Source organism: Pelobates fuscus, chromosome 2, assembly GCF_036172605.1.
Source record: "Pelobates fuscus isolate aPelFus1 chromosome 2, aPelFus1.pri, whole genome shotgun sequence".
NCBI classification, from domain to species: domain Eukaryota; kingdom Metazoa; phylum Chordata; class Amphibia; order Anura; family Pelobatidae; genus Pelobates; species Pelobates fuscus.
In genome coordinates, this window is record NC_086318.1 from 359,194,444 (window position 1) to 359,212,288 (window position 17,845).

General features: G+C 41.8%; 1 protein-coding gene across 1 annotated transcript in view; it reads left to right on the forward strand.

Moving 5' to 3' along the window:
• MRPS5 (mitochondrial ribosomal protein S5) overlaps nt 1–17,845 on the forward strand; it is a 200,997-nt gene that overhangs the window by 84,251 nt on the left and 98,901 nt on the right. The window contains exons 3-5 of the mRNA XM_063443662.1: nt 10,744–10,869; nt 11,013–11,246; nt 15,791–15,825. Coding sequence (XP_063299732.1) covers nt 10,744–10,869; nt 11,013–11,246; nt 15,791–15,825 — 395 coding nt within the window. The remainder of the gene's footprint in view (nt 1–10,743; nt 10,870–11,012; nt 11,247–15,790; nt 15,826–17,845) is intronic.

Sequence of the window (17,845 nt, forward strand, 5' to 3'; positions counted from 1 at the left end):
CTGTGCCTGCGTGTCATCGCTTCGTGTAATGAACGAACTAGAGCTGAATTGTGAATCGGGGTATGGATGGGGAGGGTGGGGGATATATTGGGAGATGATGGATTAGTTCGGGGGGCGGGGGGGGGGGCTTGAGAGTACCTTAAGAAAAACCTTGCGCCTAGTATTCTACGCGCTGTATGAGTACAATTCTTCGGTTAGCATGGTCTCAGTTTACTTGGGGCATGTTGGGGGACCGGGGAGATGGTTGGTTGTGTCTTCGTGTTAATGTCAACACGGTTGTCAAGTCCAGAGATCCTAGTTGTGTCGTTTTGTACCCCTTCCCATTGACCCCATCCCGTGTCAAACGCTAATTTCTTTTGTGGAGACATAATTGCCATTCTCTCGTATGTCTTATATTGGGAGATTCTATTTTGGAGTTGGGTCAAGGATGGGCAGGTCTGAGATTTCCAGTTTTGCGTCAGCAGATTTCTTGCTGCCAATATAGTGAGGGCTGTTATTTGTTTTTGTGTGGTGGAGAGGTTGTCAGTGAGTATTAGTAGAAGACAGGAGGTTTTTGTCAGGTGGAATTTGGGGATCTGCAGTTGGTCTAGTGTAGTCGATACTGCGGTCCAAAGAGGCCGGATATCGCTACATGACCACCACAGGTGCTCCAGAGTGCCCACCTTGTCATTGCACCTCCAGCAAGTGTGTGGTGTGTTGGGGTATATGCGGTGGAGCCTCTGGGGGGTCATGTACCAGTGGTATAGGAGCTTTCTGTGGGCTTCAATGTGCGTATAGCACTTTGTCCATTTGGAGAGGCCATTGAGGGCCCGAAGCCAGTCTTGGTCTGTCAGTGTCGTTTCACAGTCTGTCTCCCAGTGGGTCTTGTAGGGATATGACGTGGTGGAGTAGAGCTCTTGCCAAGCTTTGTAGCACAGTGTGAGTGTTTTGGGTTTCGTGGGTGCCGTCCAGCACCTACTCAGAAGTATGGAAGGGGTAATATTGGTTGTGGATGGTGCGGTATGAAGTGGGAGCGTGTGTGCTTGCAGTGCACTTTTGATTTGTAAATAGGAGAATATTGCCTTGTTCGGGAGTTGCCACTGTTGCTGAAGGGTTGGAAATGGGATCGTACCATTAGTGTCCAACAGCTGTGACAGTGTTGTGATTCCTGCTGTGGTCCATACTTTTAGGGGGATGTTGGGCACTATAGCCCGTAAGATGGAGAGTGGGGATTTGGGATGCAGTCTGTCTCTGTGTCCCACTTGGTCCATAAAGGTATCCCATGTGGATATTGTAATTTGCGTGGTCGGGAACAGGTCAGTGCGTTTGGCCCTAAATTTCCTCGGTGTCCATAGGTATTCTATCAGGGATGTATCTGTGAATTGTGCCCTCTCCATGTCCACCCATTGTAGCGTGCCTGGGTGTGCATGTAAGAGCACTCCTGCAGAAAGCATTGCGGCTTTGTGGTATAATTGCAGGTTTGGGAGTCCCACCCCTCCAAGTCGTGGTGCTGTTTGGAGAAGCCCCAATGACACCCTTGGTTTTTTCCCGTTCCATATGTAGGTGCCACATAGTTTTTGTAGGGCTTTACAAAATTGGGGGGTGATCCCCAGTGGTATCATACGAGAGATGTACAGGATACGTGGGAGGATCATCATCTTATACGTGTTAATTCTCCCTAACCATGAGATGTTAGTGTGTCTCCATCTGCCCATTTCTACCTTGCATAATGTCAGTAAAGGTTTATAATTCAAATGTGAGGTAGTAGAAACTGAGGCGGCTATTTTTACTCCTAGGTACGTGATCGAGGTAGACTTCCAATCAAACTGGTGGGAAATTTGGAGCGAGGATAGCAGGGGTTTGGGTAGGTTTATTGGTAAGGCTTGGGTCTTATCTTGGTTAAGGCGGTAGTAGGATATATCTCCAAAGTGATGTAGGAGGTCTAACAAGGGGGTGAGGGAGCGGTTTGGGTCCGACAGTGCTATAAATATATCGTCGGCGAACAGGGCCAAGCTGTATGTTTTGTTGTGGATATCAACTCCTATTATTTCGGGGTGAGATCGGATCTTCTGGGCTAGGGGCTCTAGTGCGAGTATGTATAGAAGGGGTGACAGAGGACAACCTTGTCGGGTACCATTTGTTATTGAGAAAGCAGTGGATAGGAAACCCCCGTGTGAGACTTTCGCTGCTGGGCGGTGGTATAGGGCCATAATGCTAGTGACAACGGGTGCCGGGAAGTTAAAGTGTGTTAGAACTTTGGCCATGTAGGTCCAGTTGAGGCGATCAAAGGCCTTCTCCGCGTCTAACGCGAGAAGGAGGCCTGGGGAATTCCTGGACTCTAACGTCGAGATCATATTTAGAATTTTTCTGGTATTATCTGAGCCCTGTCGGCCCTGGACGAACCCCGACTGGTCATTATGAATTATTTTATGGAGGAGGGGGCTAGCCGGTTGCTGATCAGTTTTGCATACAATTTGGCGTCCCCATTTAGGAGAGATGGGTCGGTAGTTTTTGCAGTGTGTTGGGGGTTTGCCGGGTTTGGGGAGAGTGGAGATGTGTGCCAAGAGCATTTCGTCAGGTAGCGCTCCTTTAGTGGCGCACTCATTGACTAGTTGGAGGAGTAGTGGTGCTATGGTAGGAGAAAATGTCTTGTAATATTCGTTTGTGAGGCCATCTGGGCCTGGTGATTTATGTGCTGGGAGTCGGGAGATTGCTTTCGTGAGTTCGTCTAAGGAGAAGGGTCGTGTTAAGGGTATGAAGTCTTCTGTCAGTTTGGGTAGGTGGAGTGAGGATAGAAAATCGTCTATTATATCTGGCGTCGGCTTAGTGACGTTGGGGTCATTTTTCAGGTTATATAGGTCGCCATAGTATTTGGCGAACTGGTCTACGATAGTTTGGGGGTTCGTCACTTTCACACCCTTTGAATCGTGGAGGAAGGCGATCCTGGAGGCGACCGTTCTTTTCTTTAGCTGCGACGCCAAAATAGCCCCAGCTTTGTTGCCACTCAGAAAAAAATTGTGTTTAAGCCTCCTAAGTGTGTATGTTGTTTTTGCCAGTTCGAGGGTATTTAGCTTGTTATGAAGGGTCAGGAGTTCTGATTTTGTGGTGGGGTTTGGGTCCCTTTTGTTATGGTGAGTTAGATTGCGGATATTTTCTAAGAGGGTGGTGTATTCAGCTGTTCTCCGTTTTTTGGCATGGCTAGCATGTTTTATGAAGCTGCCTCTGATGACTGCCTTATGTGCTAACCAGATATTTTCAATTGAGGATTCATCAGTTTTGTTTTCGGTGATATAGTGTTGTAAATCTTGTGTAATTTGGGACACTACCGATGGGTCTGTTAAGAGGGATTCATTGAGTCTCCAGGAGCCTGAGCCCCTGTTGGAGAATGTCTCGTTAATGCTGAGTGTGCTGGGGGCATGATCCGACCATGTCATTACTCCAATTGTGGCTCCTTCTATTCGGGCCATTGATACGGAAGGAATAAGGAATCTGTCTATTCGGGAATAACTGTTGTGGGCTGCCGTGTAGCAAGTGTGGTCTATATCAGTTGGGTGTAAAATGCGCCACGGATCTACTATGCGTGCTGCGGCTAGTGTAGAACATATCTTTGTTGTAAGTGCGTGCCTGTGTTTGAGTGTGCAACTTTTGACTTGAGCTGTCGAAGAGGAGTCCAGGGTACTATCTAATAAAAAATTTGTGTCGCCTCCAATGATCACCTCCCCATGTTTATACATATCAGTTAACGCTAAAATCCTCAGCAAAAATTAATTTTGGTTACCGTTAGGACTATACACATTAATGAGAGTATATGGAGCATTGTTCAGCATACATTGTATAATGAGATAACGACCCTTCTTGTCACTAATCTTTCTCACTAAGGAGAACACCACATCTTTGCTAATCACTATGGAGACTCCCCTTTTTTTGGCCGAGTAGCATGAGTGGAAATCGTGCGGGTACCACTTGGAGGTAAATTTGGGTCTAGAGCCCCATTTAAAATGGGTCTCTTGGAAAAATGCCACTTGGGCTCCACTTCTCCTTGCCTCTTGAATGGCCAGACGCCGTTTATTTGGGGAGTTAAGCCCTTTAGCATTGAGGGACATTATTTTAATCACCATTTAACCAGTGCGTGGCGTGCTGCGCCGGTGGTTCGTGAAGTGTAGCCCAGTCTGTCAATTTCTCGTTCAGGCCATGCTGGGGGGTATTCTCGTGTTTTGTAGCCCTGATAGGTATGGGCGGTTTGTAATATTGTGCAGGAGTTAGATCGAGTTTGCACGATACTCTCATCGGGGGGGCGGGATAGGGATGGGAAGCAGAACAGGGGATTAAACTATATACATCATTCCGAAAGTCACATTCTGGTGACATGTGGTTGCCTAAGGCAACGGAGATGAAAGGCTACTAAGGCCTTGGGGGTGTACCACACGAGGTGTAACACTAAGGTCTCGGTGCGTGTGAGATCTATAATATTATAACATAGAGCATGGTGCAGCCGGGTGTTACTCACCCGTAGCGGCTAGGCTTATGGCCTTCAGTTAAACCCTGGCAGGGTGATCGTTGAACATATTATACCTGGCAGTGGTCGGATATTCTCAGGTCGGCGCCTCTCCGGGGTCTGTGCGTGCTTGGGAGGCTCTAGACACTCGCGACCAGTCCTTCTGCAGTGTCTTAGGTGTTTGGGCTGGGGCTGGTTTCTTCTTAGGGTTGGTGGTTACGAAGGGTACGTCCCAGTCTTGTAGCGCCTTTTTGCCGTCCTCAGGGGTCATGATGGGCCTGTCGATGCCATTCCTTTTAACGAGCAGTTTTGTGGGGAAGCCCCATTTGTAAGGGATATTTGCGCTTCTCCGTGCTTCCGTTATTGGTGCAAACGTGCGCCTTTTGGTCATAGTCGCCGCAGAGAGATCTGTAAATAGTTTGATATCTCTGTACTGTTCCGGCCACTTGTTCGCGGTCCTAGAGGTCTGCATGATCCTGTCTTTGACAGTGAAGTGGTGCACTCTAGTAATTGTGTCTCTTGCAGTTTCAGGTGGGAGATGTTTAGGCTTGGGGAGTCTGTGAGTTCTGTCGAGTATGAGGTCAAACTCCGACAGTGATGGGATCAGGATTTTAAACAGGTCTTTAACATACCTGGGTAGGTCCTGTTGTGTTATGGTCTCAGGTATACCCCTTATACGGATGTTATTCCGCCTGCTCCTATCCTCTTGGTCGGCCATCTTGTCTTCCAGAAACTTAAGCTTGCGTTCAAGTTCAGTGTAGGCCTCAGCCAACACGTTGTGGGCATCCACTAATTCTTCTGTCTTGTCCTCTAAGGAGGCAGTGCGTTCTCCTATGCTGTGGATGTCAGCTTTGATGTCCGCAGTCATTTTTTGGATGTCAGTTTTGAATGAAGTTTGCAGTTCCTGCATGATTAGCCTGATTGAGGCGTTTGTAGCTGGGCTGTCAGCTGCAGGTTGATATTCTCCTGAGTCAGAGCCGTGGGTAGGAGAGTGCCGGCCGTCGGCGCCATCTTGGATTTTCGGCTCCGCGGTTTGGGGCCGTTCCAGGTGCAAATTTAGGGTTTTTTGCTTACATTTTTTCGATGCCATCTGTGCTGGGTGTTCGCCGCTGGCTGGGTGTTTCTGTTCGCCCGTTTTCCAGGGTTTAACTGGCTGTGGAAGTCGGTTTATTGCCGCGGACCGGGAGAGCTCCGTTTCTGCACGTCCGCTCACATGTGCAGTCAGGCCACGCCCCCCACGTGTCAGGTTTTTAAAGTACAAAAGAAACTTGCACTGCCCGTTCGAAAAACACAGAAATAAAATCCGTTTTGCAAAAATCTGTGATAAATTAAGTCCATAAGTAGGCAAAAACACCCAAAATGAATTACCCAGCGTTATCTACTTCTTAAAATGTATGGTTTTCTATAAAGTTTTTTGGTGTTCTGCTTAGAGCCCCAACATACCAAATATTGACTCGCAAATGATTAATGTTTAAAGGGGCACTCCAGTGCCAGGAAACATCAGATATCTGCTATTGTGAAAAGGTGGTGAAGGACAATACTCAATTTATGCATTGCAACACGTAGAGGAAGTGATCTCACATAACTTCCTCCCAGCACTTGTGAATGGGAATCCACACTGGAGTAGAGCAGCCTGCAGCTGCTGTTGCAGCTCCTGTACTTGAGCTGTACCTCGCCAGCCTGGTCCCCAATGAAACCCAGGGAAGCCACCCACATTGCTAGATATACACAGAAATGCAGAATAACCCTCCCCTCATACAAATGATATGAACAGCCTACACACAAACATACACACAATCCGCACAAACGTAACACCACTAACAATCCACATACATGCACACAACCCCACATGCATTACCTCAAACAGCCCCATAAACATGCATTACCTCAAACAGCCTCCTGCATTACCTCAAACAGCCCCATAAACACAGCACCAAGCACACAATGTGACATTTCCATTCACGCACACAATTCCACAAGTAGTCCCCATACAAAGCCCACATTATAGGTATCATAAACAATACCACAAACTACTCATGAACATATACAATATCGTAGCTCATATACGCACAAATACAACAATACAACTGTAGTATAAATAACACAAGTAGAATACAGCAACATACACACCTCAATTTTTTTAAAAATAGGACCGGCACACTATGGGACATCACAATTCTATTTCAGCACCGTGCTGCTAAAAGGTTGCCTACCCCTGGCATAGAACCTAGCAAATACTCGATAACAGGTCTGTACTAGTGTCGTGTGTAACTGAGCCGTGGCATCTAGATATTGGCCTGTCAAACAAGCTGACTGTCATATAACAGCATCTATATTATTCGAGTTCCACAGTGCAGCTTTTACCCTTTGTAAAATTGCCTTTGGCACATGATTAATTGTGTAACGTGGCATTTCTATACATTTAGAAGTCACTCTTCACATGAATGGCTAGGATCAACAAGAACATGACAAGGACACCGGGTCAAACAAAAGGTTTCTCTGAATTTTCTGTGATTTCATTTAAAACTGCACTCTAGGGTCAGGAATAAGTGTTTGTGTTCCTGACCCTATAGTGTTCCTCTAAGGTTTTTTTTTTTCTTTCTAATGTAAAATGGCAAAGTGCTTTAAAGTGACACTATAGTCACCAGAACAACTACAGCTTATTGAATTTGTTTTGGTGAATAGAGTCATTACCTTCAGGCTTTTTGCTGTAAACACTGTCTTTTCATGGAGAATGCAGTGTTTACATGTTTACATTACAGCCTAGTGATAACAACTGGCCACTCCTCAGCTGTTAGAGATCCTTCCTGGGTCATAGTTGCCTAAAATGCATCCAAACATTCAGTGTTTCCACCCTCTGCATGCAGATACTGAACTTTCCTCATAGAGATTCATTGATTCAATTAATCTCTATGTGGAGATGCTGATTGGCCAGGGCTGTGTTTGAATTGGAAACAGGGACAAAGCCAGCAGCTTCAGGCTTGAATACACGTAAGCTTTTATTATATTTAGGTAGGCATGAGGGGGCCAGGGTGGCTAGATGGTGGTTTTAACCCTATAGGGTCAGGAATACATGTTTGTGTTCCTGACCCTATAGTGCTCCTTTAAGATATGTTATAAATTATATTTGTTAGTATGATACATTTGTTGCGAATATCTGAATGTTTCATATTTATTGCCTTTAATTTTGAGTTCAGGCAGGTATTGTAATAATGAAATAAGCTATAAAGTTTCAGAGGTGAACATTGTTATTTTTATATACAAATTTGCACAAAACAAAAAACTGCTAATAGCTGTCTCACAAACAGGCTTTAAAAAAAAAAAAAAAATATGTAAACAGCATTAGTCTCTTGGAAACCCTGCTGTTGCAATCTGTTCCTGAAAGGTTTAGCATCTGGAGATATTAGACTAAATTAGTTTTCAAGCACAAAACATAGTTGTTGTTTTTTTTTCTTATTTCAGCAATAAATTATTTCCCTAGTTTTTTTTAAAATCTATTTACTCTTTTTTGTTTGATATCTTGGCTAATTGAATCCGTTAGACTATATTCAGAGTTATGCTCGATTCCTTGTGTTATAACCTTGCAAATGACGTCTTGTTTTCTTTTTTTAAAAACGTGGAATGTGTTTTTCCAACCAGAAAACAAGCTGCAAAAACAGATGTAATGCCAGCAGAGGCATTGCGATCTGAATGAAGAAGAACGTGATTACACTGGATATTAAAAGGACATTTAAGACATTCTATTTACTAGCGTGCTAACTGCAGACAATTTTTGAATTTGTATTTGAAGATTATTTTGCATGGTAGAAAAGGAATGCAAAGAAGGCTAAAATAAAGTTATACAAAATTAAAGATAGGTAGGGAAGGAGTAAGGACAGGAAAGAAAGAAAAGTCTTGCACGCATGTACTTACGTACATTCGTACTTTTTTTTTTTTAATATATAAAGCAAGCAGAGAAGGAATACCAGACAGAACTACGAGTAACTTCAATGGGAAGGTTGTGAGGAGGATAATGTGAAGGAAAAGTAGACAAGCTAATGTAATTTTAGGGTACTGCCATACCCCTTTAATAAGAAATGCTGGTAGATGTACCATCTTAATATAGATGCTCTGGTGTCTTTAGCATATCCCTGCAGGCATTTTCATGTAAACACTGCCTCTAAAAGGCAGTCAATGCTAATGTTCAGCTTCTCAAACATTTCTCATAGAGATGCATTGATTCAATGCATTTCTATGAGGAGATGCTGATTGGCGAGCGTGGTGTTTGGCATGAGAAAACATTGGATTGGCTGAGATTGTCAATTCTTATCTCAGCCAAGGAGGCGGATCGGGGACGAGGCCAGTGCCGGTAGATCCTTGTGGCGCTAGAATAAAGGTGGGGTTTTTTCACCGTATTTAAGGGTGGCACAGGGCAGACGGCAACCTAAATGGTGTTAAAGAAACATTATAGGGTCATGAATACAAACTTGTATTCCTGACCCTATAGTGTTCCTTTAGCTCCAATATTCCTCTCCAAATATAAATATTTTTTTTTAACGTACAGAAGACATATTGATTATACACTTGACATGGGGATATGAAGGCAGTGGAAAATCGCATTTGCTAGATAAATGCGATCTACCAGTTTTAGATAGATTTTTTTTTTTTCTTTGGGAAAAAAATAAGAGAATTATCCATCTGTGAATGCTTAGAAACCTTTCAGTCAAACAAAAGTCTTCACCATTATCATCACTGTTGCATTGTGTTTGTTGTGATGATTAGGTACCTATCTATCCTTTCACTCAACTTTGAATTTTAGTGAATTATAATCCAGGACTGTATCATTTAGAACAAAATAGCTGGCCTGGACACAATTCTTCATTTCTGCTGTAGTCACATAGTCTATTGTTCCTTTGTTAATCCTTCTTTAGCAAGCTGTAAGAGCAATGTGATTCCTTAAGAAATCTCACCCACTTTATAGATGAAATTGCATGGCAGGGGTGCCTAAAATGTTGTGGAACCTACAATTCCCATGATGCTTTGCATTCCGTTAGAATGCTTTTAGTATGGCAAAGCATCATGAAAGCGGACGTTTTAAAACCTCTGCGATTTAACTTTTAGGCACCCATGTTGTAAGGGATCAAAACTCAGGTACTTGCTTTAAAAAAAAAAAAAGACTCTAAGATTTGTATATTTTGATTAACAGCCTCCTTGGAATCTCCGTTTAAGAAAACTAGTGCTGATTTTGTTCTTCAAATGAACAGAGTACATTTTCTACTTTTGGTTCTGTCTTAAATTACTTTGATGGCGCTCCATTTAAATTAGTAGTATGCCAGTTAATAATATATACTACAAATGCTTAGATGCTAGTCTCTGGGTCTCTGTGCTATTATAGTTTCCTGTCTCTCTTGATTTTCAGACTTTACAACCAAAATGTTGTTAGAATTGGTTACAAAGTCCTTCTCTGTCTCCTTTAACCTTCAAGAGATTGCTTTCTCTTTACCAGTCTGATGAACACTTTAACGTCGTTGTGATAGAAACTTGCACAACTACATCTGCTGTCAAACATTTGGCATTCTAACATGGTGTGAATGACAGTTGATCAGAGGACCTTGTTTATCTGTAAACTACCCAGAATCACAATTTTGCAGTTGTTCTTTGGAATTTATCAGAAGCAAACCTTATTAATTCTAGCAGTAACTGTAAAGGCTGTAAATATTGTTGGCTGCCTACAGTTGCAGGGCTAATAAATCTGGTAGGATGTTGGAACTTGACAAGACCTACTTATGTTCCAACCTAAGTTTTGTTTTTGAGATGAATAACTACAGCCGGAGAGCTTTATAATTTATGGAAAATACTACCACAAAAAAAAATAGTAAATGCAAGTACAGTAGTTTTTAAAGAGATTTTACTGAAATCAGCCGTGTAAAAATAATTTGAGCAGGAAGGCCAAATATTACATGAAAATACAAATGGCGTGTCTAATGTGATCTGAAAGTAAAAAATATATACACTTGTGTGCAAAATTAAGTTTTCATTTGTGCAAATAAAACCAATTAGTGTCTCTTTACTTTATTCTGATTATTTGCTCATATTAACCCTGGCATAAATGTATGTTCGCTTATGTTTATCTCCATGCGTATATTTATGGCATCAAAGGTGTGTATATTTTGCAGCATCTAAAATATATCCAGTTGGTTGTTATATATACACCTTTTTTAGGCAGGTGGAACCCTCTTTCTATCACTCCTTGTTCTGGTGATCTAAATACCTCCTTTATATAATTGCAGTGACAGCAGATGAACTTTGGAGAGGAGTCCTGGCGGATAGCGGAGCAGGTGCTCGAAAGGGTAGAGGAAAAAGGACAAAGAAAAAGCTAAAGAAAGATCTCAACCGTGGGCAGGTCCTTGGGGAAGGTAACGTTTCATAATAATTTTTTTTGTGTGTATGTGTTTTTGACAACATTGCTTTCTGCTTTCACAGTCTTTTCTCACAATCTCTAGAGGGCGATACATTGCTGTTCCAGCAATTTCACTTTTCTTGTCTTTTTATTTTCCAGGGAGATCTGGATTTCTTTGGCCAGGCCTGAATGCACCTATAGTGAAAGCTGTAACAACCCAGTCCATTGGAAAGAGAGATCAAGCTCAGCAGGAGCAACTGCACGCCGACCTTATAAAGCAAAGGGATGAGTGGGATAAAAAACGCAATACAAGAATTAAACGTGAGAGAGGCTGGACTGGAAACAGTTGGGGAGGAATCAGTATTGGTTCTCCAGACCCAGGCCCTAACGGTGGTAAGACTGTCACAATCTCAGGCTTTTGTTTAAATCTGCTCTGTAGTGTGTTTTTAGCATAATAACATTGTTTCTCAACATGTCATAATGTTAACTAGCTTCCAGTGGATAAACGACAATTGTCATCTCACCACTATTTTTAATACAATGATCCCTTCATCAATTTTTGAAGAAATAGATTCCTTTTTTAATTAAATATATGTAAAAAAACAAACAAAGAAAGCCAACCTCATCCCTACCTTTAGTATATGACAAGATCTTTCAGCCATATACTTGCATCTTGAGTCAAGCAGTGTTTGAAACCTGTCATTTATTCTCTATGGTCTTCTCTGCTACACTTCCTGCACAGCGCAACGACATCTTCAAATGACTGTCAAATTCCATGTATATGGCTGAATGATACTCTAAAGGTAGGGAGGAGTCTTTTTGTTTAGTTTTTTTTGTTTTTACATATACTTGATTAACACATATATGTGTGTGTGTGTGTGTGTGTGTGTAAAATTTCGTTTCAATATTTGATGAATGCATTCTTCTGACCGTTCACCTCTGTCATCCCCCTTTTTATCATAAAGAAAAGTCCTGCGCTCACTCCCATCACTCCTTGGTGGCAGCAACGACCACAGTACACATCAGCTCCAATACATATAGTAAAAACCAAAGGAAAAAAGTTACCTGCGCACTTTCTTAAAGGGACACTATAGTCTCCAGAACAACTACAGCTTATTGAATTTGTTCTAGTGAGTAGAATCATTACCTTCAGGATTTTTGCTGTAAACACTGTCTTTTCACAGAAAATGCAGTGTTTACATTACAGCCTAGTGATAACTTCACTGGCCACTCCTCAGATGGCTGTAAGAGATCCTTCCTGGGTCATGGCTGCCTAAAATGCATCCAAACATTCTGTGTCTCCACCCTCAGCATGCAGACACTGAACTTTCCTCATAGAGATTCATTGATTCAATTCATCTCTGAGGCGATGCTGATTGGAATTATGCTGGCTCTGCCCCTGATCTGCCTCCTTGTCAGTCTCAACCAATCCTATGGGGAAGGACTGTGATTGGATCAGGCTACCACATGTCAGCAGACTGCTTGTTTTTCTGAGTCTAATCACATGCAGAGTTACAGCTTCAGGTTTGAATACAGTAAGATTTTGCTATATTTATGGAGGCATGAGGGGCCCAGGGGGGCTAGATGGTGGTGTTAACACTATAGGGTCAGGAATACATGTTTGTGTTCCTGACCCTATAGTGATCCTTTAATCCCTATGTATATTTAAACAAATATAGGTAATTTAGTTACTCCAATGGCCACTGGAGGGAATGCCTGCCTGCCAACGTCAAGGCACACCCCCCTAGACGGGTCCTACTCTGACCCTTCACCTTGCTTCCTTGAGCTTTTGGCATGACTTTTTATCATGACTCTCTCTCTTAGTGTCTTGACTATTGGCTGATCTTGGCTACCAATCAAGCTATTCATCAGGTAAAAGTCAATCAAAATGTTTCTATTGCAACCAAGAGTAGATATCTAAAGAAAAGTAACACTGTTTCTGCATTTAATAAAATAATCACAACGCAACATATAGCTGCAACTTTATAATGAAGAATCTGATTTTATAATGAAGAATCTGATTCTGTTTTTTTTTCACTCTTGAAATATTTCACTTATTATTTTTTTTTTTCTTCAACCTACTTGGGAGGAAGAGGCCAGACAGAGACCCAAGTTATGACCCATATTTTTCTGTAATATTTTCACAATAAAATTAAGCTCAGGGGACCATTCTTATATTGATATAGAATAAAAACAAAAATTCTGTAAAACACCTTTATGGCACTGTACGCAGTGTCAGTCTCCAAACAACACACTGTAGGTCTAAATAGCTGTTTAGGCCCAAGCCCCCATTACCTCAGGTTTAAAATGTGATTTTACCCACTTTTTTACAGGGCCGCACAGGTCTGGTCACAGCTGGCCTTGCCTCTTGTGAGATAATTAAAGTTGATCTCAGCCAATCCAATGCTTTCCCGTAGGAAAGCATTGGGAGACTATCAGACATGCGCTGCAAAACGCGGCTCTCCGCTGATCTTCATCTCCTCATATAAATGCATTGACTCAATGTGTCTCTGTGGGGTAAGTTCAGCGCCTCCATGCAGAGCAGCGAGACGCTGCCCAGGCAGTACCTCAAGTGGTCCTCTGAGTGACTGCCACTGGAGGTGTCCCTAGGCAGTAATGTAAACACTGCCTTTTCACTGAAAGGGCAGTGTTTACATTAAAAAGTCTGCAGGGTCATACTGTACTTACCAGAACAAATATAGTAATGGTTATGGTGCTTGGAGTGTTCCTTTAAACATCCATAATTCTAAAAAGTATGACTTCATGTGTGCTCAGCATTCATCCCCAAATCTTATTTAGAAAGATCAGAGATGGCATTACATCATAAATAATTATATTGCAGCACTAAAATGGATTCGAACCTAAACTTGTTTTTACTATTATATCTTCAGACAGAACAACGCATTAATGTGTGGCATATATTTCATGAATATAAGCAATCTAGCTTGTATTAAGTAATGTCTAATTTACTTGCTCACATATTAATGAAGTATGAAAGTAATCTTCAGATTTATCGATTAATGTCATGGGACTGAAAGACCTTCATCCAGTGAACCACATATTTTTTTTAATGTTAATTCCATTTTCACCTGTCTAACATGATAAGCAAACAATCTATCAAATCGTTTCTCCTTGAAACTTTTTTACCTACCTGTATTGTGTTTGCTTCCCATAAAAGGTCAAAGCAAGGATTTATTTACTGTGGCAACATGAGATTGAATATTTTTTTTTCTTGTCTGTTTATTTTGTAGTTGAGCCAGAACATCAGGGTGATGCACTGTGTGTCTAAAACCCGTATAGCATTACAACACTTCAGAGCATTTTCAACCTTTATCTATGATCCATAAAACAACATAAGTCAGGCATACAGCATGATATTCAGTCCAAAATTTCAGCTGGTCCCTCAAAATAGATCATAGATGATGATGCCCCAGGTAGAAGAGAATTTATTTTACCAACCGGTAGGAAACCTGTAGCGTGTTTCATATTGCTCAATTGGTAGTGTTTATTTAAATCCAACTCGTAGCTCCTGACCAAATACAACATTGTGTTCAGTCAGTGATTTTAAAGTTAAATGGGGGTAATATTCAATTTTATTTTTTTTAACTTGTCTGTAAAATATAAATGATTTACTCTATAGATAAGACCAGTTTGTTGACTTTATCAGTTGCTTTTAGCTCTTTTTCAAGCAGTTCCCAATACTCCACTTATGTGGAAAGTGATGACAAAAGCTAAACATATTCAAGAAAAGAAAGAATATATTTTTTTTAATCCTATGAATATATATAGAGGTATAAGACGATTACAACTGTCTGACTAATGTAGGAAAAACACATTTAAATAGATGCCATAATAGAAAAAAAGGTGTAAAATAAGGGAATTTTTAAGTACAGCTCTCTTCTAATATTTATTGTGTATGTTTTTTTTTAAAAGGGATTCTCCAGTGCCAGGAAAACATATTCGTTTTTCTGGCACTGCAGGACCCTCTAGTGCCCCTCTACCTCACACCCCCCATCCCAAGTTGCTGAATGGGTTAAAACCACTTCAGTGACTTACCGGAGTCCAGCGCCGATGTCCCTCGGTGCTGGGTCAGGCTCCGCCTACGCTCCTCCCCCGCCAACGTCAGCTGGCAGGGGAGACCTAATGCGCATGCGTGGCCGTCTGCGGGGGAAGACCTAATGCATTAAAAAATGCTTTCCTATGGGGATTTCGGTGACGCTGGAGGTCCTCACATAGCGTGAGGACGTCCAGCGTCGTTTTAAACCACTTTTCGTGGACAGCCACTAGAGGAGGACTTAACCCTGCAAGGAAAATATTGCACTTTATGAAAACTGCAATTATTACACTTGCAGGATTAAGGGTAGTGGGAGTTGGCACCCAGACCACTCCAATGAGTAGAAGTGGTCTAGGTGCCTGGAGTGTCCCTTTAACACCTTAAGGACCAAACTTCTGGAATAAAATGGAATCATGACATGTCACACATGTCATGTGTCCTTAAGGGGATAAGCGTTATCAAAATACTTTTTGCTGTTACTGTGCCTCATTTCCACTCTCCAATGGGAGCTGTCCTATTTTACAGGTTTTGAATAGCAATATATAGCTGCACTTTAAGCCAGCTTGAATTACTAAGGTGCAGTACATCATAAAGGGTAGCATGTTATGTAGAATCCATAGCAGCTATCCCTTCCATCAGCGTAACACAAAGCTGATCAAAGTGACGAAAAATATTGTAACTCCCATGGGAAGAACAGGAGGGAACACAAGCGAAGTTATTGGAAGAAAGTTGATTGTTAAAATATTTTACGATGAGCACATGTCTTTGCCATTCTCTCTGTGTTATAATAAATGCACTCAATTAGCACATTCTGACATTGTTACATAAATATGCAAAATATATTTCTCTTTTCTTTTTCTTTCTCCCTTTTCTCTCTCTCTAGAAACATATGAAGATTTTGACTGCCGGGTGATTGAGGTAAGACTTTATTTTCCTTCGTCTTCTGCAAGTATGCCACTAATGTGATTGGAAATTAAATGTAGCAATTACTTTCCATTCTGTTCATTTCATATATCAAGTTTATGATGGTGGAACGGTGACGGTAACAAAGGGAATCTGAAACTATGCACAGCAAGATAGGGCATTCTCTATGTTAATGGATGACTTATCAGCGTTGCTACATACTTCATACCCAGCTGAGCCAGCCACTGTTGACTTTGTAAAGGGCAAAGGAAGTTTGGATAAAGTTTAGAATTGCTTGTTAAAGTCTGTAGTAGGAAAGATTTTATAAGTCATGTTATGTTTTATGCAGCAAGTTTGTTTTTTCTCTTTCACCTCTTTAAAGAAACAATTTAAGCACTATAACCTATTATTATTATTATTATTATTATTATTATTACCATTTATAGAACGCCAACAGATTCCGTAGCGCTTTACAATATTATGAGAGGGGGGAATTTAACTATAAATAGGACAATTACAAGAAAACTTACAGAAACGATAGGTAGAAGAGGACCCTGCTCAAACGAACTTACAGTCTATAGGAGGTGGGGTGTAAAACACAACAGGACAGGAAATAGCATTCAAATAAGGTGGGAGTGAAGCAAAGCTGGAGGAGAGTAGAGTGCTGCCCTTTAGGAGAGAGCAAGAGACAGGTGTGTAAGAGGTTACTCTGAGAGTCAATAAACTTTCCTAAAGAGATGGGTTTTAAGGCAATTCTTAAAGGATTGAAGACTAGGGGAGAGTCTGATGGCGGTAGGCAGGCTATTCCATAAGAAGGGAGCCGCCTGCGAGAAGTCCTGCAAACGTGAGTTTGCCGTACGGGTGCGAACAGCTGAAAGGAGAAGGTCACGGGCAGAGCGGAGAGACCGAGAAGGGACATACCTATGGATCTGTGAGGAGATATAAGAGGGGCTAGAATTGTTCAGTGCTTTATAGGTGTAAATTAGTACCTTGAACTGACTCCTAAAGGATACAGGGAGCCAATGAAAGGACTGACAGAGGGGTGAGGTGTGAGAGGACCGACTAGAGAGGAAAATCAGTCTGGCGGCAGCATTCATTACGGTCTGTAGTAATGCAGTACGGCTTTTTGGAAGACCAATCAGGAGAGGGTTACAATAATCCATGCGGGAAATTACTAGATCATGGACAAGCTCCTTGGTAGCATCTTGCATAAGAAAGAGGCGGATGCGGGCTATGTTTTTAAGATTGAATCTACAGGATTTGGCAACATACTGGATGTGAGGCTCAAAGGTGAGGCCAGAATCAAGTATGACGCCAAGACAGCGCGCTTGCAATGATGGACTTATGTGAATGCCACTAACTTGAAGGGACAGTGAAAGAGGAGGATCAGTATTAGGAGGAGGAAAGACAAGGAGCTCAGTTTTTGAGAGATTGAGTTTCAGAAAGCGGGAGGACATCCAGTCAGAGATGGAAGAAAGGCAAGCAGTGACCCGTGGCAGGACGGCAGGAGAGAGGGCCGGGGAGGAGAGATATATCTGGGTGTCATCAGGGTACAGGTAGTAGTGGAATCCAAAAGAGGTAATAAGTTTGCCAAGAGAGGCAGTATAAAGAGAAAATAGAGGGGGATCAAGGACGGAGCCTTGGGGTCTCCAACCGAGACAAGACGAGGGGAGGGATCACCTGCTTTGGTGATTATGGTGCCAGGAGGGATCCTTTAAGTAAAAAAGGCAATATACATGAACAGTCCTCTGAAATTGGGTGATATTTAATTCAGTATTCTTTTTTTTCTATCTTCTGATTCTTATACCATCTTTTGTTGGATTTTATAAAGCACAAGCTATAATAAAGACTGCTAACACACGCTAACACACCAGATGTGTAACCAACAGTTAGATATTGTTACCAGGCAACATACATCTGGCAAATAATTTACATAATGAAAGTAATTTGTGCCAATATTATATTTAATACTAATACATTGAATACATATTTCATTTCATATGATCCCACACAAACTTTACATATAGTGCCGACC